This window comes from Heloderma suspectum, chromosome 2, assembly GCF_057233095.1.
Source record: "Heloderma suspectum isolate Gila_16-S chromosome 2, 16-S_ref, whole genome shotgun sequence".
NCBI classification, from domain to species: domain Eukaryota; kingdom Metazoa; phylum Chordata; class Lepidosauria; order Squamata; family Helodermatidae; genus Heloderma; species Heloderma suspectum.
The window spans coordinates 61501097-61528830 of NC_139459.1; the positions used below are offsets into that span (position 1 = coordinate 61501097).

Consider the following 27734-nt stretch of genomic DNA (forward strand, 5'->3'; position numbering starts at 1 on the left):
ACAATTGGGAACATTTATTTTCCAAACTTGGGCCAGCAGTCATGCCTGGAGACTACCCTTAAGTCTTTAAGGATGGTAAGGTAATACTGGGTGGAGGTTTCAACTGCATCGGTGATGGAAATTGGAACAGGTGTGGGAACAAACTGATCTTGAGTACATCAACGTGGAATTTAGATGATCTAATACAGGATTATGAATTGCTGGACTCCTGGAGGGATCACAACCCCAGAGAAAGGGACTACACATACTTCTCTCCACAACGCCATACCCGTACATGTACTGACTACATCCTACTTTCCAGGGGCTGACACAGTTCCATAACAGACTCAGTGACTGGGAGCTCAAGAGTCTCAGACCACAGTCTTCTCATAAACCACACTTAACATCTAAGGGCAATAGTCTACCACATATGCATGGAGGCCCAACCCACATGTTTTAATGAGGCAAGACATTACTGACAAGGTACGGGAAGATATACAACAATATTTCCAATTGAATAGGGAAGGAGATCTAACACAAGCCCCAATCTGGGATCCCATGAAGGCAGTAATCTGTAGGTCCTATATAAGCCAGACAGCAGCCTTTAAGAGAACTAATGAAGCCAGGTGCAAGCAACTGGAAGCAGAGGTTGCCAAATTAGAACAGCTTCATTTTAAAAAAGGCTCCACTAGTGTGTCCAGGGATCTTCTAAGAAATCAAAAGGAGCTGGAGGCATTAGAAGTACATAAGGTTGCTACCCAACTCCTGTTTTGCAACAAAAATATTATGAATTTGGAAATAAAAGTTCAAAACATCTAGCAAACACCCTAAAGAAAAGAATAGCTCAGAACAGAATCATAGCATTGCAAAATGAGAAGGGAAACATAGTGCACTCCAGCAAAGAGAATTGTGAAAAATTCGTTAAATTTTACAAAACACTCGATACATCAGAGACTCCACAGATGGAAAAAACAGAAAAATCGGAAAAATATCTAGACAAAGTGTGGCTCCAGCTGCTAAATGAAGAACACTGTAATTGATTACATCAAGGCAATAGATTACATTAGGATTACATGAGTATTTTCTGAAGAGGAAATACTGCAAGCAATTGCAAGACTCAAAAATAACCAATCTCTGGGCCCAGATGGCTTTACAGGTGACTTCTACAAAAAATTTAAACAAGAACTGGTGCCACACTTAGTAATCCTATTTAATGCCATCCTAGCTGGTGATCCCACCCCTTAACCATGGAGAGACTCCCATATTATAGTGATCTTAAAACCAGGAAAGGACCCAAGCTGACCCCATCATACAAGGCCATAGCAAGGCTAGCAATCAGGACATGAACCTTTTTACATCAATCCTGGCCACTAGAATCAATGGCATCATAACTGAATACATCAGTCTAGACCAAGCAGGCTTCTTGCTGGACAGACAGTTAGCTGACCCAATCCAATGGCTTCTTAACGTCATCTGTCTTAGCAAACACTCCAAGAGACAGCTTGCAGTCCTGAAACTGGATGCCTGGAAAGCCTTAGATCACTTAGAATGGCCTTTCTTAATAGGTTTGCTCAGCAAAATGCAAATGGGTTTATGAGTACCATTGGTTTATGAATACCAATGTAATATCAGTCATCCAATACAACTATCAGGGTCAATGAGCTAGATGCACTGCCCATAAGGTTTCATCAAGGGACTTCGCAGGGGTGTCCCCTCTCCACTTTTATTTGCCACTAGACATTTCTGATAAGGAACTATGTGGCTAGCAAGAAATATTTGACACCTTTATACATAAGGGAAAGTGAGCAAGACTCAGGAAAGATGTACAATACCACAATATAAAACAGGGTGGACTGGGAGTCCCTAATATCTGTAAATACTATGAGGCATTCCAGTTAAAGCAAATGATTATACTAATCAATGGAATCCTAGATCACCCTTGGGCCCAAATGGAACTAAGCACTCCCAGTGAGTTTTCACAGAGAAGGTTTGTTCCCCTTTCTCCCAATGCTTTTAATAAAAAAGTTAAGCACCTGACCAATCCATTCTTGAAGAGTTCCCTACTTGTGTAGAAATGGTGGTGTACAAAACTGGTGCCTTATATGTCTCCACTAGTTCCACTCCTGGACCACCCCTCTTTCTGTAGCCACGATAAAAGGGCCCATTTCAAAAATTGTGAAGTGAAAGGCTTATATCGCACAGCTAACTTCTATGTAAATAAGCAGCCACTGACCATAGATCAACTGAAAGATAAGTTGCAGGGTGTAATTGAGCTAATTGGCTACAACTACACCAGGTTGCTTACATTTTAGCAAACAAATGCACAAGACCAGGCAACCCAGAGGCTCACTGTCTTTGAAGATATTATTAAAGCACAGTATAATTCTAAAAATTAGTGTCAGATATTTATATGAATCTAACTAACTGCCCCCTTCATGGATCACTGCCTTGTTGTGGCGAAGGGGCTTGCGTAAATCAGTGAAGCCATAAGCTATGCCGTGCAGGGCCACCCAAGATGGACAGGTCATGGCGGAGAATTCTGACAAAATGTGGTCCACTGGAGAAGGAAATGGCAACCCACTCCAGTATCCTTGCCAAGAAAACGCCATGGAACGTATTACAAGGCTAAAAGATATGACGCCGGAAGATGAGCCCCTCAGGTCGGAAGGTGTCCAATATATTACTGGGGAAGAGCAGAGGGTATTTCCAAGTAGCGCCAGAAAGAGTGAAGCGGCTGGGCCAAAGCCGAAAGGACACTCAGCTGTGGATGTGTCTGGCGGTGAAAAGAAAATCCGATGCTGTAAAGAACAATATTGTTTAGGAACCTGGAATGTAAGATCAATGAGTCAAGGTAAGCTAGAGGTGGTCAAACATGAGATGGCAAGATTGAACATCGACATCTTGGGAATCAGCGAACTAAAATGGACAGGCATGGGCGAATTTAATTCAGGTGACCATCATATCTACTACTGTGGGCAAGAATCCCTTAGAAGAAATGGAGTAGCACTCATAGTCAACAAAAGGGAGGGAAAAGTAGTACTGGGGTACAATCTCAAAAACGATAGAATGATCTCAGTACGAATCCAAGGCAAACCATTCAACATCACAGTAATTCAGGTCTATGCCCCAACCACTGATGCCGAAGAAGCTGAGGTTGATCGGTTCTATGAAGACCTACAACTCCTTCTAGACCTAACACCAAAAAAAGCTGTCCTCTTCATCATAGGGGATTGGAATGCTAAAGTAGGAAGTCAAGAAATCACTGGGATAACAGGCAGGCATGGCCTTGGTGCACAAAATGAAGCAGGACAAAAGCTAATAGAGTTTTGCCAAGAGAACACGCTGATCATAGCAAACACTCTTTTCCAACAGCACAAGAGGCGACTCTACACATGGACATCACCAGATGGTCAATATCGAAATCAGATTGATTATGTCCTTTGCAGCCAAAGATGGAGAAGCTCTATACAGTCAGTAAAAACCAGACCTGGAGTTGACTGTGGCTCAGATCATGAGCTTCTTGTTGCAAAATTTCAGCTTAAATTGAAGAACGTAGGGAAAACCACTAAACCATTCAGGTATGACCTAAATCATATCCCTTATGAATATACAGTGGAGGTGAGGAATAGATTTCAGGGATTAGACCTGATAGACAGAGTGCCTGAGGAACTATGGACGGAGGTCCGTAACATTGTTCAGGAGGCAGCAACGAAATCCATCCCAAAGAAAAAGAAATGCAAGAAAGCCAAGTGGCTGTCTGATGAGACTTTACAAGTAGTGGAAGAAAGAAGGGAAGTGAAAAGCAAGGGAGAAAGGGGAAGATATATCCAACTGAATGCAGAGTTCCAGAGAATAGCAAGGAGAGACACAAGAAGGCCTTCTTAAATGAACAATGCAAAGAAATCGAGGAAAACAACAGAATGGGAAAGACTAGAGATCTCTTCAAGAAAATTGGAGATCTCAAGGGAACGTTTTGTGCAAAGACGGGCATGATAAAAGACAAAGAAGGCAGGAACCTAACAGAAGCAGATGAGATTAAGAAGAGGTGGCAAGAATACACAGAAGAACTATACAGGTAAGATCTTAATGTCCCTGATAGCCAGGACAGTGCAGCCACTGAACTTGAGCCGGACATCCTCGAGAGTGAAGTCTAGTGGGCCTTAGGAAGCATTACTAACAACAAAGCTAGCGGAGATGACAGTCTTCCAGCTGAGCTATTGAAAATCCTAAAAGATGATGCTGTTAAAGTGCTGCATTCAATATGCCAACAAATTTGGAACACTCAACAATGGCCGCAAGACTGGAAAAGGTCAGTTTACATTCCAATTCCAAAGAAGGGCAATGCCAAAGAGTGTTCAAACTACCACACAATTGCGCTCATTTCACATGCCAGCAAGGTGATGCTCAAAATCCTACAAGCTAGGCTTCAGCACTATGCGAACCGAGAACTACCGGAAGTACAAGCGGGTTTCGAAGAGGCAGAGGAACTAGAGATCAAATCGCCAACGTTCGTTGGATCACGGAGAAAGCAAGAGAATTCCAGAAAAATGTCTATTTCTGCTTCATTGACTACGCTAAAGCCTTTGATTGTGTGGATCACAACAAACTGTGGCAAATTCTTAAAGTGATGGGAGTACCAGACCACCTTACCTGTCTCCTGAGAAACCTGTACGAGGGTCAAGAAGCAACAGTAAGAACCAGACATGGAACAACTGAGTGGTTCAAAATTGGGAAAGGAGTACGACAAGGCTGCATATTGTCACCCTGCTTATTTAACTTATATGCAGAGTACATCATGAGAAACGCCATGTTGGATGAATCACAGGTCGGAATTAAGATTGCCGGGAGAATTATCAACAACCTCCGATATGCAGACGATACCACCCTAATGGCAGAAAGCGAAGAGGATCTCAAGAGCCTCTTGTTGAGGGTGAAAGGGGAGAGTGCAAAAGCTGGTTTGAAACTCAACATTAAAAAAACGAAGATCATGGCATCTGGCCCCATCACTTCCTGGCATATAGAAGGGGAAGAAATGGAAGCAGTGACAGATTTTACTTTCTTGGGCTCCAAGATCACCACAGACGGTGACTGTAGCCATGAAATTAAAAAGACGCTTGCTCCTGGGGAGGAAAGCTATGGCAAACCTAGACAGCATAGTAAGAAGCAGAGACACCACCTTGCCGACAAAGGTCCGTCTAATCAAAGCTATGGTTTTCCCAGTAGTAATGTATGGCTGTGAGAGCTGGACTATAAGGAAGGCTGAGCGCCAAAGAATTGATGCTTTCGAGCTGTGGTGCTGGAGAAGACTCTTACGAGTCCCCTGGACTGCAAGGAGGTCAAATCAGTCCATCCTAAAGGAAATCAACCCTGACTGCTCATTGGAAGGACAGATACTGAAGCTGAAGCTGAAATATTTTGGCCACCTAATGCGAAGAGAAAACTCTCTGGAAAAGACCCTGATGCTGGGGAAGATTGAAGGCAAAAGGAGAAGGGGACGACAGAGGATGAGATGGCTAGATAGCATCACCAATGCAATGAATATGAACTTGAGCACACTCCGGGAGAGAGCACAGGACAGGAAGGCCTGGCGTGCTATGGTCCATGGGGTCACGAAGAGTCGGACACGACTGAACAACAACAACAACAAACTAACTGCACAACAAGTAATCCTGAAGGCCTTAAAACAATTTTGGAAGAAGACATTGGTTAGCAAATCTCAGAGGAAAAATGTGCAACAGTGTGGAACTGGAAACAATTACATCAGTCTCTGCACATGTAAGGGAATCAGCCCTTAAATTAATTCATAGGTGGTATATTATGCCACTAAACTTTCACAAATAACGGGCACACATAAATTGGAGTGTTGGAGAGGTTGTGGCTGTAAAAGTACATGCGGTGGTTGTGCCCTTTATTGGAGACCTTTTAGGAAAATACCTTTAAATAAATTTTGTCAATTACTAAACAACAGATTCCCAAAGATCCCAAAATAGCCTTGTTAGGCGTTTTTGAGGAAGACCATAAAGCAATACAGCATAAGGACCTAATTTTGTTCCTGTTGATGGCAGCACGATTAGTATTCGCAAGTCCTTGGAAAAATAATACAGTAATTTCAATTGAAGTTTGGTACCAAAAGGTTTGGCACATAGCCATTGCTGAGAAGCTAACATACCAACTTAGGCTTCTAAAAGAACAAACAAGCCCAGATGTGTTTTACATGATTTGGCACCCTTTTATTTCTTTCACGAATATATCAGAAAACAGGTGTACGCCACCTGCCATTTATGTACAAATCTGGAAAATGTAGTCATTGGTTTGATTCTCATCAGTAATCTAGGTATACTTGTACTGCTGTGTTTTAGATGTTCTGTTGTGGTTATTTTACTGCTGAAATCTGTAACAGAAAAATGAGAACTACAATGATGTGTAAGCTACTTCCTGTTCTTTTGTACATTCAAAGATTTATAATTAAGTATTTAAAAACCCTTTTTTTAAGATATGGGTCAAGCAAGTCCTGCTTGTCCTAAATCTACTTGGCAACTTATCACACAGGGGTGTGTGTACCTATACAATTTCTTGGGACATCACTAGTTGGAATAGTGTGGTGCTGCTGCTGAAAGCAGAGAGCCATCAGTTGGCATTTAATGCTATCTGAGTAGCCTAACACATTTTTCATAAAGTGAGCTAGCAACATTTGTATCCTTGTCTTCAGAAGCCTAAACAAGGATTCCTGGTATACAGTTGGCATACATCCTGCTGGGTCCTGAATCAGTTGGACTGATCACCTCCCTGGCCCCCTCCCAGAAACACAGTCGCCATGAAAGGCCAACTGCCCTGTGTGAGAAAGGAAAGGGAGGGAGGTAGACATTATCACATGTGCGATCCTGAATCAACTGGACTGACCCCTCCCCTGTACCATAGCACACTTTTTTAGTTCAGCATTTTAAAACTATGTTTTTTTAACCTGTTCTCCTTCTCTCTTCTCCACCCACATCTCCCCTCATCTGTGTGTTTGTGCTATGGTTTAAATTTTTTCACGGTAAGGTCTTTATATAGAATTGTATTTTATGAATATTGAGAGCTGCTTTGGGGGTCCACTTGACCTGGACCACTTTAGATCTACTTATCCTGGCAGCATCACTAATGGCAGTTGGCCCTGCAGTGGAGAAGGAAAGAAGACCCTGACAGAAGACTCATCTGTTTCTGTTTCCCACTTAACCCTTGGTTAACTGATTACATATCTAGTGACATTATGTAATATAACTCCATGACATATCAACATTCCCCAGAAAATCAAATTTGCGCTACGTATTTTCACTAATGATGGGCAATCTTCCCTCAGCTCAATTTGGAAATGACTTGATATTTACAAGCTTTCTCAAAGAACTCTCTAAGTTTTTTTGTCTGTTTTCTGAGTTCTGTCCTGGCTCATAATGTAAGCACTGTCTTTTTTTTTTAGTTTTACTTCCACAATCACTATGGTCAAAAAGCATGTTGTGAGTTTTCTATTACCTTTCAAACTTTCATCTATTTTTTTTAAACTTAAGTCCTGGACAGTAATCACATTTCAGACATAAAGATGTGCAAACGCCCCCAGAAGCTGCTTTTTAGGACTCCGGAACTGTCCCTGAGAACTCTTGGCATAGGGCACAGTTCAGAGAAGCTCCTTGAAAGCAAGGGAGCTGTGAATTCCCCAAATTTGTCTGACCAAGTTCTAGGAAGTTTCCCATGTCAAGTTAAGCTGAATCTTACACAAACTCCCTTTATTTTCCTGTAAGCCCTCCTCCTACGCCATGGGACCCGTAAGAATTCCACCCTAACTTTACCCCATCTCTAACTACTAGCTGCAAAACTTGAGGAGAGGCAGGGGAAGCCAGTTAGGGAATACACTAGGCCACTGTGGACGTGTGACATAAAATAAGTATTGTCTCTGTCCCTGGTCTTCACTGCAAGGCCCACAGCCCACTGGTGGCTTGCAAAAGCTCAGGCAGAGCAGGAAAAGCAGTGAATTGTGTGTGTGTGTGGGGGGGAGCAGAGACAGCCCTTTAATGAAGCAGATGCAAGGAGAGGTGGTTTGGACTCCCCTCCTCTGCTGAGCCACCACCCTCCCATCCCAACCACCAACCTTACATTGTGTTTGCAGAGCTTGGGGCTGCTAGTGCACAGTGGTGCTCCAAGTCTCCAAACTAATCCTTTGTTGTTGCTTCCACCTCCTGCCAGCACCTCTCGCCTGCTCACACATCCACACACCCACCTGCACAGTCCTGCAGCCCCCGCTGCTGGTGTGAGATTAAAGAGAGATGCTGCCAGACAGTGTGTGTCTCCTCTCCTCATGCTGCCACACAGGGCTGGGAGAGAAAAAAAAGAGGCTAAAGTGAACTTGGTCTTCCCTCTCCCTGCTGAAGCAGGAAGGAGGACGGGGAAAAAAATTGCAACAACCTGAGGCCATTCCTGGTACGGAGGATTCAGTAGTGGATTTCTGCATCTAGCTTCAGGTTTTTAAGTTCACAGGAGTGCTAAAACAAACTATCTGCTCCTGCTTATTTTAGGGTGTTCCCTTGTTCAGGTGCAGAAACATGACGCAGAAATCAGCAAGCTGTTTCTTTGGCAAAGACGGGGATGGGTGCGAGAGCTTTGTGTCACTTTAAAAACAGAGTTGCAGTACAATCCTAGATATGTCTAGTCAGTCATTAAGTTCAATAGGCCGTAAAGGTAAAGGTGTCCCCAACCAGTCGTGTCCAACTCTAGGGTGCGGTGCTCATCCCCGTTTCTAAGCCGAAGAGCCAGCGCTGTCCGAAGACGCTTCCGTGGTCATGTGGCCGGCATGACTGAACACTGAGGTGCACGGAGTGCTGTTACCTTTCCCACCGAGGCGGTACCTATTTATCTACTTGCAATGTCTTGCTTTCGAACTGCTAGGTTAGCAGAAGCTGGGACTGAAGACGGGAGCTCACTCCGTCACGCAGCACTCGGGTCTTGAACTGCTGACTTGCCGACCTTCCAGTCTGCAGTTCAGCGTCTTAACCACTAAGCCACCGCGGCCCCCTCAATAGGCCTTACTCTGAGGTAAATGTGCATATGACTGCAGCCTAAGAAAGAAGGGAGGATACAGAAAAGGAATGAGTGGGGGATACAGATGAAGACATTGGACAAATAGAGTAAGAGGATGCTTTGGGACGCTTCAATCGTGTTTAAAGGCTATTGTGGTGGGAAGCCACAATAACTTTGCTAAAACTTTGCTACTCTCCCTTTAAGTGTTCTTGGTCTGTAGAACATGGGCCAGAAAACTCCCTTTTGGTTATGGAATGGCCTTGCTAACAGGGCACAGGTGTAGGGGCAGTTATGTGCAGAACAGCACGTTGCCCTTACCAGCTACCCCTTAAAAGGAGAGTCTGAACCCCATGTTGGGAGACCACGGAGGAGTGGGTTTGTTGGAAAGCGGAGGCTATGCCACCCTGGGCCAGAAGTTGAGCCCATAAGGGAGTGTAAGGTACAGGGGTGCAGTCCTGGGAGTTTCAGTCTGTACATCAGTGACAGAGGCACAGGCTAAGTAAAGCAGGCAGCTTATAGGTCCCCCCAACCCCGGAAATCGTTACAGCTATAATATGTTAAGTAATAAGATTAGTGCCCCTAAACATGTACAGAATGCCTTAAGTCATCCATAACTGCATTTCAGTCCCAACCAAATAATGTCATGATCACAACACTGAACTAGCCAAGTTTTCCATGGGAAAATTCTGTACATGGTTACAGATGCTTATTTTTACATTTAAATCCTTCTAAATTATTAATTAAAAAATATATTATCCTTTTCTACAACAAAATGGTTCTTACATCAGGGCAGCTAAAGGAAGTCCTACTTTATTCCTGTAGTCATGGTGATGTGCAGTTATGAGTTAAGTGAGTTTAAAATGTGAAACTCTGCACTCTGCACATGTGTGGAATCTTTTAAAAAAAACTAACACAGTTGCCATTATTAATATTTTTGCTCTAACTTCAGGAATGCAGCAGCTGTGGAATGGGGAAAGTATACCTGCCATTTGAAGTGAAATGATGTATCTTTAAGATGTAAGGATGCATCATCCAACGTCCAAAATTGCCTAACAACGCCATTGGAAGCTGATGCCTGACTGTGCAGAGAGCAGCATCTACCCAATTGCTACACTGACTTTGCCACTGTAGGCAATTAGGCTCCTAGAAAGGGGAAGGGCCGGTGTACTGGCTTCTGACATGACAAATGGAGTGCCATAGGCCTTCCTCACCTGTTGCTTCTTCCAAGGTGGCCCAGGCCCCTTACCAGGGATGTAGGAACAGAAATGGTTTTGCTGTCAAAGAGGAATGTGAGCAACAATGTTTGGACTTGGGGCAAGGTAATATATGGGTGTGTAGCGTGGCTTGGCTTGGCTTGCTTGAGTGTATCTGGATCTCCTTGGCTCTGAAAGCATCTTTCTGGAGAGTACTTGTTGGTTGATGATCCACGAGGCCAGGCTCTGGTAGGTGCATAGTCCTCCTTGACAGCAGGGGTTTGCACTATCTAGAGAAAGGTAGTGAAGAAACACAGGGGCCTCTTGATCTTTTATGTTCAAAAGCCACAGCGTCTTGCAGCATCCTGAAGACTCACACATTTATTATAGCATAATAAGCTTCAGTGTATGTAAGTGACAAAATAACTTAACTATACACCTTGACTTAGGGGAGGGGGCATTCATTTGCTGTTCCGCCTCAGGCAGCAAAATGTCTTGGCTGGCCTTGGGAGGGGGACAGATGCGGCAGGTGGCAGGAAAGAAGAAGACAGGGCAGGCAGACAGGGGAGGAGAAGGGAGACAGATGTGGCAGGGGGTGTATGGGGAGAGGAAGACAGACTAGGTGCGGGGAAGGGCTGCTCTTACACTGGTTTTTGTTGTTACCAAAGTGGCTCCCACTTGAAAAATAGTGAAGACCACTCATCTATGTCCAATATTTAAATTGCTGTAAAAGTCAGCCATCTTTCATCTAAAATCTCTGAAATTCAGATAGCTTGCACTTTCCCCACCACAAGAGATCTTCCAGAACAAACATCATAGTGATAGAACAAATAATGTTGATTTAATAATGAATAGAGGCTTTAACAGAAAATGCAACATGCCTTGATTATAAATTATTCAGACCAAAGAAGTCATATATAAATAAATGAATTGTGCTATAAAATAATATTTGTGACAGCTAAAGAAAAGAACTACAGGAGGGGAGTAGACCCCCCCCCCCATAACAACAGCAGTTAAATACAGAAGTGCAACCTTAACGGAAAGGGCCAAACCCTTGACAGAAGGCTCTGAGGTCAGCATACCCCACAGGCACATCCAATATGTTTGAATCCGCAGTGTCCATGGAGAAAAATCTGACCAATGCTTAAAAAAGATTATGTGAGTTAAAATTAATATTCTATTTGACATTAAAAAGAAGCTTCCAACAAAGATATGAACTTTATGAACAGGAAGTTTCAAATTTCCCTAATAGCAGGGTAAAGCATTTCTGACACAACAGTAATATTTTTAAAATGTGGAAAAAGTGCTCACATATAGGTCCCACTTATTATTTAGTCCAAGGGTCAGAATCAGATGTTTTCCTAGAACATTCATTAATATAATAATTTCCGTATGTTTGGTGAAATAAAAGTGACTTGAATTGATCATCCTGAAAGAGGCTCATATACTTTAATTGTTTATAGTCTTTATTTAAATTTGCTCCATTATTATTTATGAAGAAATGCTGTACTTATCATTTATGGCCACAAAAGCTATGTTCATAAAACAGTAAGTGGAAGCATGCAATTTCATTTGCTAATTAAAATTATCTTAACGTTTCTCATTTTTTGAGGCAACATACAGTCAGGGCCAGAAATATTGGAACAAGGATAACTGTTTTGGCAGTTGGCCTCTGTACACCACCACATTGAAGTTGAAAGGAAACACACCCAGATGGGAGCAAAGTCAGGACTTTCAGCTGTAATTCAAGGGGCTTGACAAAAGTGGGGCACTAACCCTTCAAGAAGGACAGCCAGTGGCATACACACACACCCATCGTTGGTGGCTAATGGAACAAACCAACATCATTTCAAACTTAAGGATCGCCTTTAATACCTGGATGAAAATCCTTTGCAGTCAATGACTGCCTGAAGTCTGGAACCCATGGACATGACCAGATGCTGAGTTTCCTCCCTCGAGATGCTTTGCCAGGCCTTTACTGCAGCTGCCTTCAGCTGCTGCTTGTCTGTGGGTCTTTCTGCCTTCAGTCTTGTCTTCAGTAAGTGAAAAGCATGCTCTATTGGGTGGAGATCAGGTGACTGATTTGGCCATTGAAGAACATCCCACTTCTTTGCCTGGAGAAACTCTTGGGTAGCTTTTGCTGTATGTTTTGGGTCATGATCCATCTGCAATATGAAGCGGCGTCCTATCAGTTTGGCAGCATTCGGCTGAATCTGAGCAGAAAGTATAGCCCTATACACTTCAGAATTCATCCTGCTGCTTTGATCAGCAGTCAGGTCATCAATAAACACCAGTGACCCGGTTCCATTGGCAGCTATACATGCCCATGCCATAACGCTGCCTCCACCATGTTTGACAGATGATGTGGTATGCTTTGGATCATGAGCTGTTCCTTTCCTTCGCCATACTTTTCTCTTCCCATCATTCTGATACAAGTTAATCTTGGTTTCATCAGTCCAAAGAATCTTATTCCAGAACTGGGCAGGCTTTTTTAGGTGTTTGCAGGCAAAGGCTAATCTGTCCTTTTGGTTCTTGAGCATTACCAGTGGTTTGCACCTTGTTGTGAAGCCTCTGTATTCACTTTCATAAAGCCGTCTCTTGACTGTAGATGTTGACAATGACATGCCTACCTCCACAAGAGCCTTCTTGACCTGGCTAGATGTTGTGAAAGGGTTCCTCTTCACCACAAGCAGAATTCTGCGGTCATCCACTTTAGTTATCTTCCGTGGTCTTCCAGGCCTTTTGCTGTTGCTGAGCTTGCCAGTTAATTCCTTCTTTTTCAGGATGTTCCAAACTGTTGTACTGGCCACTCCCACTGTTTTTGCTATCTCTCTGATGGGTTTGTTTCCTCAGCCTAATGATGGCTTCCTTCACTTGCATGGACACCTCTTTGGACCTCATGTTGGGAGTTCCAGTGAACAGCTACCAAATGCAAATGTAACACCCAGAACCACCTCCAGGCCTTTTCTCTGCTTGATTGGTCATGGGGTACCCAGGAAACATGCCATGCAGCTGCTTGTCAGCCATTCGTTCCATTATCTATGAGCCACCAACGATGGGTGTGTGTGTATGCCACTGGCTGTACATCCTGAATGGTTAGTGCCCCACTTTTGTCAAACCCCTTGAATTACAGCTGAAAGTCCTGACTTCGCTCCCATCTGGGTGTGTTTCCTTTCAACTTCAATGTGGTGGTGTACAGAGGCCAATTGCCAAAACAGTTATTCTTGTTCCAATATGTCTGGCCCTGACTGTACCAGTTATAAAACATACCATTTTAATAACAACATTGTAAATAGTTCTAGAAGTCTTGTGGATTGTTTACCCCAAACAACTGTCCCCATTTCTTTTCATTTCAGCATTCCCACCACTAGCATCCATGAGTCTCTTACTTTGAATAAGAGATTTGTACCAATTTAGATTCAGGAACTACCATACTCAAAGATACCTGCAGCACCACAACTGTAAGAACTAGGATAGAAAAGGATACTGTGGGACAAAGGCACCTCCCCATGGGAAAAAACACATATCACATTCCACACAGTCTGTTACCTAACACTGGGAAATTCTTCCTTGTTTTATTATTTATTTTTATAATATCATATATTCACTGTGAATATAGCCTTAACCACAAAGGACATCCACATTTTGATTTTGTGAAGAACTGATATCCTTTTACCACATGTAAGTATTTAAACTATAAAAATATGATATATAGATTCTAATATATCTACATGTATGACCATGTATTTTATATGTGAAAGGAACTACAGAGTTAGGCATAGGTTCTTCCCACCCTTGGTCTCTGAATTCCTTAAACTAGAGCTAGGGATACCGTATAGAGCATAGCGCTCCCTTATATTTAATGTGTACTAATTAAGAGAAATGGGTATTCCAGGTCTGAATAATTCAGGCTGTAGATTTATAATATTAGTTAGTGAGTCTATTGCTTATAGCTAATGAGCCAAACAGCCTTAATGTGTGTTTTTTTGCTTTGTGTTTTGCAAATAAACAAAATTGCTTGTTTCTTACAAAACTTGGCCTTAAGGGGATTATTACATTTACTTATACATGCCTTTATTTTTAATTCAAATTTTAGACTTTCAAATGAACACAGAAATTAGAAAATATAGGTTCAGCATAATATAGTTTTCTAAGTATAAAACTTTATTATACACTTTCTAAGTTATGTATTTGATATAAATCTTGTAAAATCAGGCAGGCTTTTGGCATCTAAGCTGATTTGTTGTCAAAATGAGCTTTTAATCTGGTGGGTGCTGTTATTTTTCTCTTATTGATGTGCTTTTATTTGTGTTTTATTTTTATTTGCATTTTACTGAATGTGTTTTGAAAAGATGAGTTTTAATGTTTTAATTATAAGTGCCATTTTTTGTATTTGATTGTTAGCCACATTCAGCACTATTTTGTAGTGGAAAGGCAGCATGATTGATAGATAGATAGATAGACAGATAGATACATACATACATACATACATACATACATACATAGATAGATGTAATATGAAAATGGATTTCTCAAACTCCAAATTATTCAGGAACATAATTTGTGATAACACAAAAGGTACATATACAACTTTTACTACTATTGTTTAGTGATCTGAACTCATAACATATTTGAATAAATTAGCACGTTCCTTTTACAGGTTGTTTTCACACCTTCAGGTAATACATGCACTATGCAAAAGATGTTCATAGATATCAAGGTTTAGTTTGAAGTAAGGAGTGAGTTGCAGGGTAGGCCTTAACATTTTTATTATTGAAATATAAGACAGTAATTTTTCAGGAAGCATTAGAAGTTTAAAACCAAAGAGTAACTTTGAACAATAGGCTCAGTGTCTTACAGATAGACATGAAGTCTCAAACACTTGTTATTTAAACAGCGCCAGCTGGATTTCTGTTATGGCATCTGGATAAGACAATATTCACCTTTCCTGAACTCTAAAGCTTCCCCTTCCATTCTTTAAACCTCTTGATTAACTTCATGAAGGAAAATGTTTCTGTGGAGGCAACATCACTATGGGAAAGACTGGGCTGGTTCAGCTGTAATGCTAAACCATAAGTTAGCAGCACAAGGCTATGCTCAATCTTGTAATGCTAACTTATGGTTTAGCATTACAGCTTCCAGTCCATTCTGGATGAATACAATTTGCCATGTTGTCTGAACCTAGACGAACTCTGGTTAATGGAAACAAGCCAACTTCAAATCATAGTTTATGGAGCTGGCTCCTTTTCACTAACTATAATTAAGTTTAAACCACAGTTTAGGGTTCTGATGGCATGTTCAACTGTGGTTAATCTACAATGGAAGTGGAATCTTCCTATCTCCTTGAAGTTGCACCAGAAGAGGGGAAGAATGCATGAGAAATTCCAGAGGGAGGCTAGGCTCATTCCTGGAACACTAGACTTGGGTAGTCGTGAACAAGCAAGAGTAAGCAAGAATGGCCGCCAGCTCCTGCTGAGCAAAACAATCAAGGGTCGCTCTGTCTCTGGGTTGTTTAGTGTGACATCCAAATGTGGAATTGTGAGTTATAAATTAAAACAACAAAACAATTCCCCTCATAGGAAATGTATATCAATGCATTTTAGTTGCCATTTGTATATCCTATTAAGCTGTATATCCTTTTTCTGATGGCTGGGGAGAAAACCAGAATACAGTATCCTAAATGTAGTTGCATAATAGATTTATAGAATGCCATATTGATATTTGTCATTTATTTTCAATCCCTTTCCTAATAATTTCTAACACAGAATTTGTGTCTCCCCCACCATTGCGTACTAAGCAGGTGTTTTCAGTTAGCGAGCTATCCATTATGACTCCAAGATCTCTTTGCTGGATAACTAATATATCTAATACAGCCGGTGGATTGAAGATTTAAAAGCAGTAAGTTGGAGCTGAAAGATTTCAAGAAAAATTGGGCTGATGGTGTCCTGAAGGAGCCTTCACTACAGAATGACAGAAAATTGAGTTGTCAATCTATGGCACATGATGAGGTGACATTGTCACAAGATCCACATTTGTGAAGTCAATAGACCTTGGATTTATAAGGGTAATATAAAAACAAAAATAGTGTCGATGATGTCTGCAAAGAACTCAGGCATCTCTTTCAGAGCATATTGCACAGAAATCTCTGCCTAGAGAGTCAGTGACCAAGAATTAACTAAACTCTTATTATCCAGGACATACTATCCAAGATAGGTTTAATACCACTGAAACTCTTGCTCATTCTTGTATATCTACATTTGATTATCTACTCTTTTTTGTTCTTATTTTATCTTTTGTAAAAACATTGGTATTAATTCTTTTGCAGCTCTTCTCATTTTGCTTACCCATAAATATGGCCATGTTTCTCCTCCTTCTCCATCCCCCACCCCTGGCTTCCCTTCCCTTATTGTATTCATTTTTAAAAAATCTTAAGGGCTGGATGCAACAGTCACTCATACAACAGAACTTCTCCATCTTCTCCTCCCCTGTGCAGAGCAAATTGGGGGGGGGGGTTGCATGGGGGACTGAAGAGGGAAAGGGGAAATCCGTTCCACCAGTGCTTTCCCTTCTGCTGGAGGAGTGACACCACTAGATACAACACTAAATGTTTGCACTCATCGTTAGTGCTTATCTTTCCACTTTAATGTCTCTTTATATCCATTCTAGATCAATCTTACAATTAAGCCATATATCTTACATGTTGTCTCACACCTTTATCTATTTTCTTCGGTGGCATTTCATTTTTGGAATTCATTTCTCCCAGATATTTGTACTGTCCAGTCCAGTTAAGATGCACTTCAAGACATATCTGTTTCACATATCTTTTCTAATGAACTGAAGTACTTGAATTCAGCATACCTCTTCCTCCATCATCTTTCCTTACCCTTTCCTATCCTTGTGTTTATGCTGATTTAGATTGTAAGCGTGTTGGCAGGCCCTTTTGTCTGTATTATATGCCTTACATTGTACAGCTTCTTGCTTCTTTTAGGCGCTTAAGCTATACTGGGGTGGATCCAGAATTTCATTCTGTCAGCAGGAGCATCCCCTGGATATTCTGCTCAAAATGCACCAACTGGCAGAAGGGGGAAAAGGCAATTTTTTCCAGTTTCCACCCCACACAGCCACCAACACCGCCTTCCCCACTGTTCTGGAGGGTCACCCAACACTATGGAGCAAATTTTCAGGGGGCATCAGGGATTGTAGGGGAAGTGGGGTGGAAATCAATGAAGATTGCCTTGTCCTCCACTCTACCAGAGTAATGCTCTGCTGGATCAGAAGACTCCCACAGACAGAAGGCAACCTTCCATCTGTGTGAGGGGAATGCTGGATACAACCCACTGTTTAATCTAGCCTGCATAACATCATATTAAGATAAAAGAGGCCACTACATCTATAAATTTAAGGCAAAATATGCCCCTTCGAAATGCATTAAATTATAAAGTGGCACCATTTGAAAACAATCCTGAAATAGCCTCTCTATTTCCATATGAAGTCAAAGAACTGCCTTTATAAACAGTATTTCTATACAGGCATCACAGGAAATTGCTTCCAACTCACATCATTAGACTCCAATACTTGAAACTGACATACAGAATACTGTACCATTCATTTATGGCAGAGGGGTGGGGAATCTGCTGGTGGAGCAACTGCCACATCCATTTCTCTGCTCCACCAGTGGGTGAGTGGTAGGGGGCAGCTTTTTCTTCATTCCTCACATTGAAGTCAACCCTCCCCCCACCCCAGTTCTGCCAGCTTTTTGCCATTGTGCCAGGGTCTTCCAAGAGTTTAGATGTTGGTCTACTAGTGTACCATACACCACCACCATAATAGACATAATAATGTCTATTATGCATAATATGACAGAACATGTTTTAATCTAAACAACTGGGCAGTAAAACAAGATACTGATATCAGAGACCTGCACAGGCATCAGTTGACAGGCTTGGCTTTCTTCAGATATATCTGAAAAAGAGATCCAACCATTCAACCTTGTATTTTTAAGCCAAGCCAAAGCATCTTGTTTTTTAAAAGTATGTATCAAGAGGAATTTTGTACATTATTGAGATTGTGACCCTCCTACCCAATTGAGAATAACATAATTCCTCCAGTAATCACTTAAATTTATTCTATACAGCCTAAATAAATGTAGACATAGTAAGACATATAGAGGATTGCATAACTCAAAGTAGTGTGTATCATTTACAGGGCTAAGAGTGGTGCTTTGTGGCAAGAGCAGACATCTGGCAGAATCAGGAGATCCGAGATGAAAAACAAAAGCACCTGAACAGAAACTGAGCTCTGAGTGGATGAAAGATCAGAGGTGTAATATCTGGTATAATAGACTCTTTTATAAGGAAGGCTGGAAGGTGCTGGAGTCTTAAAACTTGTAAGCAATAGTGCAGCTAGAAAACACAGGACCCTGGACATAATGATTTGGGGCTGGGGGGTGGGCTTTAGATGGCCATGTGTTTTACTTCAGTTGTGAAGCACACAACTAACATTCCTCTTTTCCCCTCCCTGCCATTCCATGCTTCACAACTGGTTCTACATTCCTGATGTCAGAACAAAAAACACACACCCCTGTTTGCCAAAAAGAAATACTCTGATCATGCTCAGATTTGCATTTTAAGCCCACATATAGCTATCATGACTACAGGAATAAAATGGAGTTTGCTTCTGCTGCCCTGATGCTAAACACATTGACTTGGGAATAAGCACCATTTCGTTGAAGAAAAAGAATATATATAAAAAGTAAAAATAAAAAATCAGCATCTGCAATGACGTACATGCCTAATCAGCTACCCTCTAACTCTAACATAGATAAAAAATAAGGATGCTGCAGGGAGCAGTGTCAGCTCTGGTGGACCCTGGCATGCCCAAACTGGCCCAGGTGCTGATACAAGGCTTGTTTGCCATTGCCCCCCCCCCCGCATTGCCCGCTGCTGTCTGGATGGTCATTTGGGGAGCCCCTGGGCTGTGGGGCTCCAGACTTCCACCTTAAGGTCCAGCCCTAGCTGCACCACTGGATGTAAGTTACAAATTCACTGATGTGTTCTAACAGAAAACTAAAGGAATCTATTTATTATATCCAAGCTCTATCTACTTTCCTAGTGACTCTGGTATCAGTAAAGTAGTAACAGTAGCTATATAATTTCTCAGCAAGGGAAGGTTTGCACAAGTTAAAAATGACTTGGTGGCAGTATTTACTTCACCTAAGGATCTACAAACTCTATTTAAGATCAATGCAATCTCTAGCTCTGTACTAAGTATATGAATGCTTGTAGTAGCATACACAAGATATGTCACTTCATCATAGACTTAACACAGATGTTCTGACAGATTTTTCTTGACCTTGGCTTTTTTCTTAGTTCATTTTCAAAAATTATACAGTCAGGGCCAGAAATATTGGAACAAGGATAACTGTTTTGGCAGTTGGCCCCTGTACACCACCACATTGAAGTTGAAAGGAAACATACCCAGATGGGAGCGAAGTAAGAACTGTCAGCTGTAATTCAAGGGGTTTGACAAAAGTGGGGCACTAACCATTCATTCAGGATGTACAGCCAATGGCATACACACACCCCATTGTTGGTGGCTCATAAGTAATGGAACAAATGGCTGACAGCTGTGGCCTGCTTCCTGGGTACCCCATGACCAATCAAGCAGATAAAGGGCCTGGAGGTGGTTCTGAGTGTTACATTTGCATTTGGTAGCTGTTCACTGGAACTCCCAACATGAGGTCCAAAGAGGTGTCCATGCGAATGAGGCCATCGTTAGGCTGAGGAAACAAAATAAACCCATCAGAGAGATAGCAAAAACAGTGGGAGTGGGCAGTACAACAGTTGAGAACATCCTGAAAAAGAAGGAATTAGCTGGCAAGCTCAGCAACAGCAAAAGGCCTGGAAGACCACGGAAGACAACTAAAGTGGATGACCGCAGAATTCTGCTTGTGAGAGCAGAATTCTGCTTGTGAGAGCAGAATTCTGCTTGTGAGAGCCGAAAGAGGAACCCTTTCACAACGTCTAGCCAGGTCAAGAAGGCTCTTGTGGAGGTAGGCATGTCATTGTCAACATCTACAATCAAGAGACGGCTTTATGAATGTAAATACAGAAGCTTCACAACAAGGTGCAAACCACTGGTAACACTCAAGAACCAAAAGGACAGATTAGCCTTTGCCAGCAAACACCTAAAAAAGCCTGCCCATTTCTATAACAAGATTCTTTGGACTGATGAAAGCAAGATTAACTTGTGCCAGAATGATGGGAAGAGAAAAGTATGGCGAAGGAAAGGAACAACTCATGATCCAAAGCATACCACATCATTTGTCAAACATGGTAGAGGCAGTGTTATGGCATGGGCATGTATGGCTGCCAATGACACTGGGTCACTGGTGTTTATTGATGACCTGACTGCTGATCAAAGCAGCAGGATGAATTCTGAAGTGTATAGGGCTATACTTTCTGCTCAGATTCAGCCAAATGCTGCCAAACTGATAGGACGCCGCTTCATATTGCAGATGGATCATGACCCATAACATACAGCAAAAGCTACCCAAGAGTTTCTCCAGGCAAAGAAGTGGGATGTTCTTCAATGGCCAAGTCAGTCACCTGATCTCCACCCAATAGAGCATGTTTTTCACTTACTGAAGACAAGACTGAAGGCAGAAAGACCCACAGACAAGCAGCAGCTGAAGGCAGCTACAGTAAAGGCCTGGCAAAGCATCTCAGGGGAGGAAACTCAGCATCTGGTCATGTCCATGGGATCACCTGATCACAACCCTAGTTCTTACAGTTGTGGTGCTGCAGGTATCTTTGAGTATGGTAGTTCCTGAATCTAAATTGGTACAAATCTCTTATTCAAAGTAAGAGACTCATGGATGCTAGTGGTGGGGAAGCTGAAATGAAAAGAAATGGGGACAGTTGTTGGGGGTAAACAATCCACAAGACTTCTAGAACTATTTACAATGTTGTTATTAAAATGGTATGTTTTATAACTGGTACAGTCAGGGCCAGACATATTGGAACAAGAATAACTGTTTTGGCAATTGGCCTCTGTACACCACCACATTGAAGTTGAAAGGAAACACACCCAGATGGGAGCGAAGTCAGGACTTTCAGCTGTAATTCAAGGGGTTTGACAAAAGTGGGGCACTAACCATTCAGGATGTACAGCCAGTGGCATACACACACACCCATCGTTGGTGGCTCATAGATAATGGAACGAATGGCTGACAAGCAGCTGCATGGCATGTTTCCTGGGTACCCCATGACCAATCAAGCAGAGAAAAGGCCTGGAGGTGGTTCTGGGTGTTACATTTGCATTTGGTAGCTGTTCACTGGAACTCCCAACATGAGGTCCAAAGAGGTGTCCATGCGAGTGAAGGAGGCCATCATTAGGCTGAGGAAACAAACCCATCAGAGAGATAGCAAAAACAGTGGGAGTGGCCAGTACAACAGTTTGGAACATCCTGAAAAAGAAGGAATTAACTGGCAAGCTCAGCAACAGCAAAAGGCCTGGAAGACCACGGAAGATAACTAAAGTGGATGACCGCAGAATTCTGCTTGTGGTGAAGAGGAACCCTTTCACAACATCTAGCCAGGTCAAGAAGGCTCTTGTGGAGGTAGGCATGTCATTGTCAACATCTACAGTCAAGAGACGGCTTTATGAAAGTGAATACAGAGGCTTCACAACAAGGTGCAAACCACTGGTAATGCTCAAGAACCAAAAGGACAGATTAGCCTTTGCCTGCAAACACCTAAAAAAGCCTGCCCAGTTCTGGAATAAGATTCTTTGGACTGATGAAACCAAGATTAACTTGTATCAGAATGATGGGAAGAGAAAAGTATGGCGAAGGAAAGGAACAGCTCATGATCCAAAGCATACCACATCATCTGTCAAACATGGTGGAGGCAGCGTTATGGCATGGGCATGTATAGCTGCCAATGGAACCGGGTCACTGGTGTTTATTGATGACCTGACTGCTGATCAAAGCAGCAGGATGAATTCTGAAGTGTATAGGGCTATACTTTCTGCTCAGATTCAGCCGAATGCTGCCAAACTGATAGGACGCCGCTTCATATTGCAGATGGATTATGACCCATAACATACAGCAAAAGCTACCCAAGAGTTTCTCCAGGCAAAGAAGTGGGATGTTCTTCAATGGCCAAATCAGTCACCTGATCTCCACCCAATAGAGCATGCTTTTCACTTACTGAAGACAAGACTGAAGGCAGAAAGACCCACAGACAAGCAGCAGCTGAAGGCAGCTGCAGTAAAGGCCTGGCAAAGCATCTCGAGGGAGGAAACTCAGCATCTGGTCATGTCCATGGGTTCCAGACTTCAGGCAGTCATTGACTGCAAAGGATTTTCATCCAGGTATTAAAGGCGATCCTTAAGTTTAAGATGATGTTGGTTGTTCCATTACTTATGAGTCACCAACGATGGGTGTGTGTGTATGCCACTGGCTGTCCTTCCTGAAGGGTTAGTGTCCCACTTTTATCAAACCCCTTGAATTACAGCTGAAAGTCCTGACTTTGCTCCCATCTGGGTGTGTTTCCTTTCAACTTCAATGTGGTGGTGTACAGAGGCCAACTGCCAAAACAGTTATCCTTGTTCCAATATTTCTGGCCCTGACTGTATGTGTATGTAATAGCTGTACACAGGATGCCTGCACATTTGGCCTTTGGCCCTTTCTTTCTTCCTTCCTTCCTTCCTTCCTTCCTCCCCTCCCCTCCCCTCCCCTCCCCTCCCCTCCCCTCCCCTCCCCTCCCCTCCCCTTCCTTTCCTTAAAATATTCCTTGGCTGCCTTTCAGGGCAGAAGGCCTCTCAAGGCAGCTTACAACAATAAAATACATAAAAACAGTTAAAATATTAAAAATGTTAAAAACATAAAAACAATAAAAGCCAACAATTAAAACCAACAATAAAACTAACAATGATATTAACAGCAGCAACAGTAGCAGTCATATCAATAGAAGGCCAAGGTAAAATAATATGTTTTCAAGGCCTTCTTAAAAGTCTGCAATGATGGAGCATGGCAGACCTCCAATGGCAGCTTGTTCCAAAGGTGTGGGGCCACTGCAGAGAAGGCCCTCTCACGTGTGTTCACCCACCTGACTGCTCTCACAGGTGGGCAAATGAGAAGGGCCTCTCTTTCTGATCTTAAAGTGCGGGCAGGCTGATATGGGTGTAGGCAGTCCTTCAAGTAACTTGGTCCCAAACCGTTTAAGGCTTTAAAGGTCAAAACCAGCACTTTGAATTGGGCTCAGAAATGCACTGGTAACCAGTGCAGCTGGCGCAGTATAGGCATTAGATGATCGAATCGCCTTGCCCCCACCGATACTCGGGCAGCCGCATTCTTTACAAGCTGGAGTTTCTGAACTGTCTTCAAAGGCAGCCCCACTTATAGCGCATTACAGTAGTCCAGCCTGGACATGACAAGTGAGTGGATAACTGAGGCAAGGTCTGTCCTCTCCAGATAGGGCTGCAGTTCGTGTACCAGCCTAAGCTGGTAAAAAGCACTCCTGGACACCTCAGCCACTTGGGCTTCCCCAGTTAGCTCAGAGTCCAGGAAGACTCCCTAACTGCGCACTTGGTCTTTCTGGGGGAGTGCAACCCCATCTAAGGCCAGCTGTAAACCTCCATCTGAAGTAGTTGGTTTCCCAACCCACAGTACCTCTGTCTTGTCTGGAAGTTTCAGCTTGTTCACCCTCATCCATCCCAACCTGGTCACCAGTTATTGTACTCTTCCACCTATCTGAACCCTGCTCTCTCTCTTGGCTGCCTGGCCTATGAATTTTGCTCTTGGTTTCTGTGCAAGCTCCAATCAAGCCCACTGCTGAACACCTATCTGCAATTGAGCCAGATAGGTACTCAGATCTCTTATCTCACCCCTATGAAGCTAGATCCCAATTTATTCTCCATTCCCCTGTCAACCCCCTCTAACACTTTGGGTTTTCCTCTATGGCTGATCTATTACTTTAAAAACTAATCTTTCTCTTGCTGGCTCAACTGCTTTATCCCAGGGGTGGGGAAGTAATCTGGGGTAAATGCAGGGGCATGTAAGGTTCATACTCTTCTCTTTTCCATCTTCTAATTTCTTGCTGCCTTATACAAAAATAACAGGAACTGGAGGTTTGTCTAATAAGACTTTGCTTGTAACTGTCTAGAAACTAATAATCATAAGAACATAAGAAGAGCCATGCTGAATCAGATCAAAGGTCCATCTAGTCCAGCATTCTGTTCACACAATGGCCAAGCAGCTGCCTGTGGGAAACCCATAAGTAGGACATGAGTGCAAAAGCACCCTTCCACTCATGTTTCCTAGCAACTGATGAACATGGGCATAATGCCTCTGATACTAGAAGTAGCATATAGCCATTAGGACTAGTAGCCATTGATCACTTTATCGTCCATGAACTTGTCTAATTCCCTTTTAAAGCCATCCAAATTGGTGTCTGTCACTACATCTTGTGGTAGTGAACTCCATGGTTTAACTGTGTGCTATGAGATGAAGTACTTCCTTTTATCTGTTCTGAATCTTTCACCAATCAGCTTCATGGGATGGTCCAAAGTATTATGAGAGAGGGAGAAAAATGTATCTCATCTACTATCCCCATACCATTCATAATTTTATACATCTAGTCATCTGGGGGTGGGGAGCGGACAATATCAGCCATATCTAATCTCATATTGGATATGTTTTCAAGCTTTCAAGTTTAATAACTGTAACTTTACTTATTACCTTATGTTAAGCACATTATTATATTGAAACATTTAGGAAAACAAAACAAAAAAAGAGAACATTGCTATTAGGAAGCTGATAAAATAATTTTGTGTGTCAATTTAAGAATGACTTTAGATATCCAATTTTAAAACCAGGCTCCCAGAATACTACAAACAAGTACTGAAGAAAGACTCTTTCTTATCTTAAGAGACAGACATAGAATGAATAGTGACAGGGCAAGTTTCATTCACAATTTCCCATAAATATTATCTGTCTACTTTCTGAAGGAACTCTTTCTACACATAAGGAGGTCATTTCATCTCATTTACAGAAAGTTACTCAGTGCTAATTCTAACTTCACTAGGCACTGGACAGAGACAACTGATGTATTTAACAAAGGCCACTGAAAAGCCATCAGCTGGGAACAGCTCTTCGTCACTACTAAACAGGGGGCAGAGCTGAACCAGTGACCTAGAAGTGAAAGACTTTGTAATCTGATTACCAATCTTTTGAGCTATGCAGTCCATCCCCCTTTCATTTTTTACTGATAAGAGAGAATCTTATTACCTAAGCAACTTTTGTAGCCTTTTAGCAATGCAAAAGCTTTCATTTAGTGTTCTAAAAGGAAACTCTATGGGCACGCTTATTAGCCCATTCCAAGCATTGTCTCTACACTACTTTCCCCTATTAATTTCAAAATAGATGTATTGGTATAAAAGCATACTGAAATGTTTTTCTTATAATGATTTATGACGACGCTCTTGCTGATTAGAGGTGCTGATGAGCCATTTTCACATCGAAGTGGCTTTAACAGAGCACTTACTGCAAAAGCAAGAGAAAAATGTAAACCTAGGTTAGCAAATATTGCGAACAGTACAAACATATTACCATTGAATTACAAAATTAGTGACAGTGAGCAAACAATTCAGGGCCAAAACAGGCATTACTTTAAATATGTGTCTAGCAGGTAAGTCTTTTTTCATGTTTACTCTAGAGTAGGTGCAGGGGCCCCAATCTGGTTCACAACTCTAATGTGGGGGTTAAGGGGGCTTCTAATATCCAGATTAGGGTCCCTGCAGTTACTTTAGAATAAAAATGGGGGAGAAATGACATAGCTGCTAGACATAGATTGAAAGTAATGCCTGTTTTGGCCCTCAGTAGGATACTATGTATGGTCTTGTTAAAATAGTTACTAGAATAGTTTTGTATTCTAAAGCTTGGTTGTTTTGTGGCCATAGTGCTTTAATATTACTTTATTGCGCTACTGTGAGCTTGCAAATGTGACATCCATTTTAAAAGGTGTGGAAAGTGATCTCATCTGACAAGAGGATGCTGCTGTTTCTTCTTTTCTACCTTGGCCTTCCTTTCAAGAGCCTCAGGAATAAATCCTGAAGATGTTTCCTGTCAGTTTCCCACTTCTCTACAGACACATTTTGGCCCGCACATAAATACTGCTTCACTGTGGCTTGAGGTAATAAATGATTAGCTACAGCAAAGTACAGCAAAATCTATCAGGTTATCCTTTGCTAGAATACACATAGCCAATGTCTCACATTTAATACAATTATATCAGAATTTGGTATTAACTTTTTATAGCCAAGCAAAATATCCTGCTAGGAATTAAATATCTGTTAGAATAGAGCTAGGATCTAGTTGTTTGTACCCCGTTCAATTGTATCCAATCTTACTTCTACTAAGAGTAAACCCATCGAAATTAATGACACTTAAATTAGTCTAAGATTGGATACAATCTAGTAGTAGGAACAAACATGATAAGCTTTAAAATATTTAATATAAAACAACTCTACAGCACTGATTAATCAGTATTTTGCTTATGAATTGCTAAGATGAATTGTTAAGGTGATAACTGTTATTGTTAAATGATAGACTCCTACACTGAATTCAATCAAAATTAGGTACATCTTTGTTATAGGCAAAACAGTATATAGAAAGTATTCAAGAAGCTATATATGTGTTGGATTATAACTCACATCTACCCCAGCCAGCATGGCCAATGGCCATATACAAGAATATTTACATATATACTATTAATAGGCAAGGCATTCTTTGTACCCTACATCAAAGTTTTTCCAATAATGAATGCGATCAAAATATATTATTAGTTTGTTAACAGCAGATAACCTTGGTTAGTACTGTAAACAATTAAATAATTACCAATTAATCATTACCAATAAATCATTACCAATTATAAAAAACATAAATATTTTCATTTATATGTGAAAATATAAACAATGGGTTGTATCCAGCCTCTTTTCCATTGGCAGAAGCATTCCTTGAGTGGAGTTCTGCTAAGAATGCTCCTGCAGGCAGAAAGGGGAAAACAACAGTTGCCAATTTCAACCTCCCTCTGCAGCCCCAACACCACCTCCCCCATTGTTCTAGAGGGTCCCCTAATACTTTGTAGCAGATCTGTAGGGGAGATATAATACTGTGGGGATCGGCTCCTCCCCTGTTCTGCAGCAGAAATGCTCCACTGAATCAGAAGCCTTCCGTGGACCAAAGGAGCCCTTCTGTCCATAGAAAAAAGACCCTGGATCCAAACCAATATAATTTTTAATACTGAAAATTGGAGTTTATGACATATAGAACATTTAGGCTGCAACCCTATATCCACTTAGCAGGGAGTAAGCCCCAATGAACTCAATGGGACTTACTTCTGAATAGGCATCTATTGGATTGCACTGTTTATTACTTTGAATATTCCTTAGCCTGTCCAATGAACTTTCTGCAGTGACCGGGATTATTCATTTTACGTATACACAAATGTC

The 27734-nt window shown here is 41.8% G+C and overlaps 1 protein-coding gene across 32 annotated transcripts in view; it reads right to left on the reverse strand.

Annotated features, from left to right (window-relative positions):
- The window catches only part of ARB2A (ARB2 cotranscriptional regulator A), a 362761-nt gene that overhangs the window by 117827 nt on the left and 217200 nt on the right, over nucleotides 1–27734 (reverse strand). The window contains exon 11 of one of the 32 annotated variants that reach the window (XM_084833664.1): nucleotides 10239–10510. The exons of the other annotated variants lie outside the window; for them this stretch is intronic. Within the exon in view, the coding sequence (XP_084689790.1) occupies nucleotides 10239–10510 (272 nt within the window). The remainder of the gene's footprint in view (nucleotides 1–10238; nucleotides 10511–27734) is intronic. 32 annotated transcript variants of the gene reach the window in all.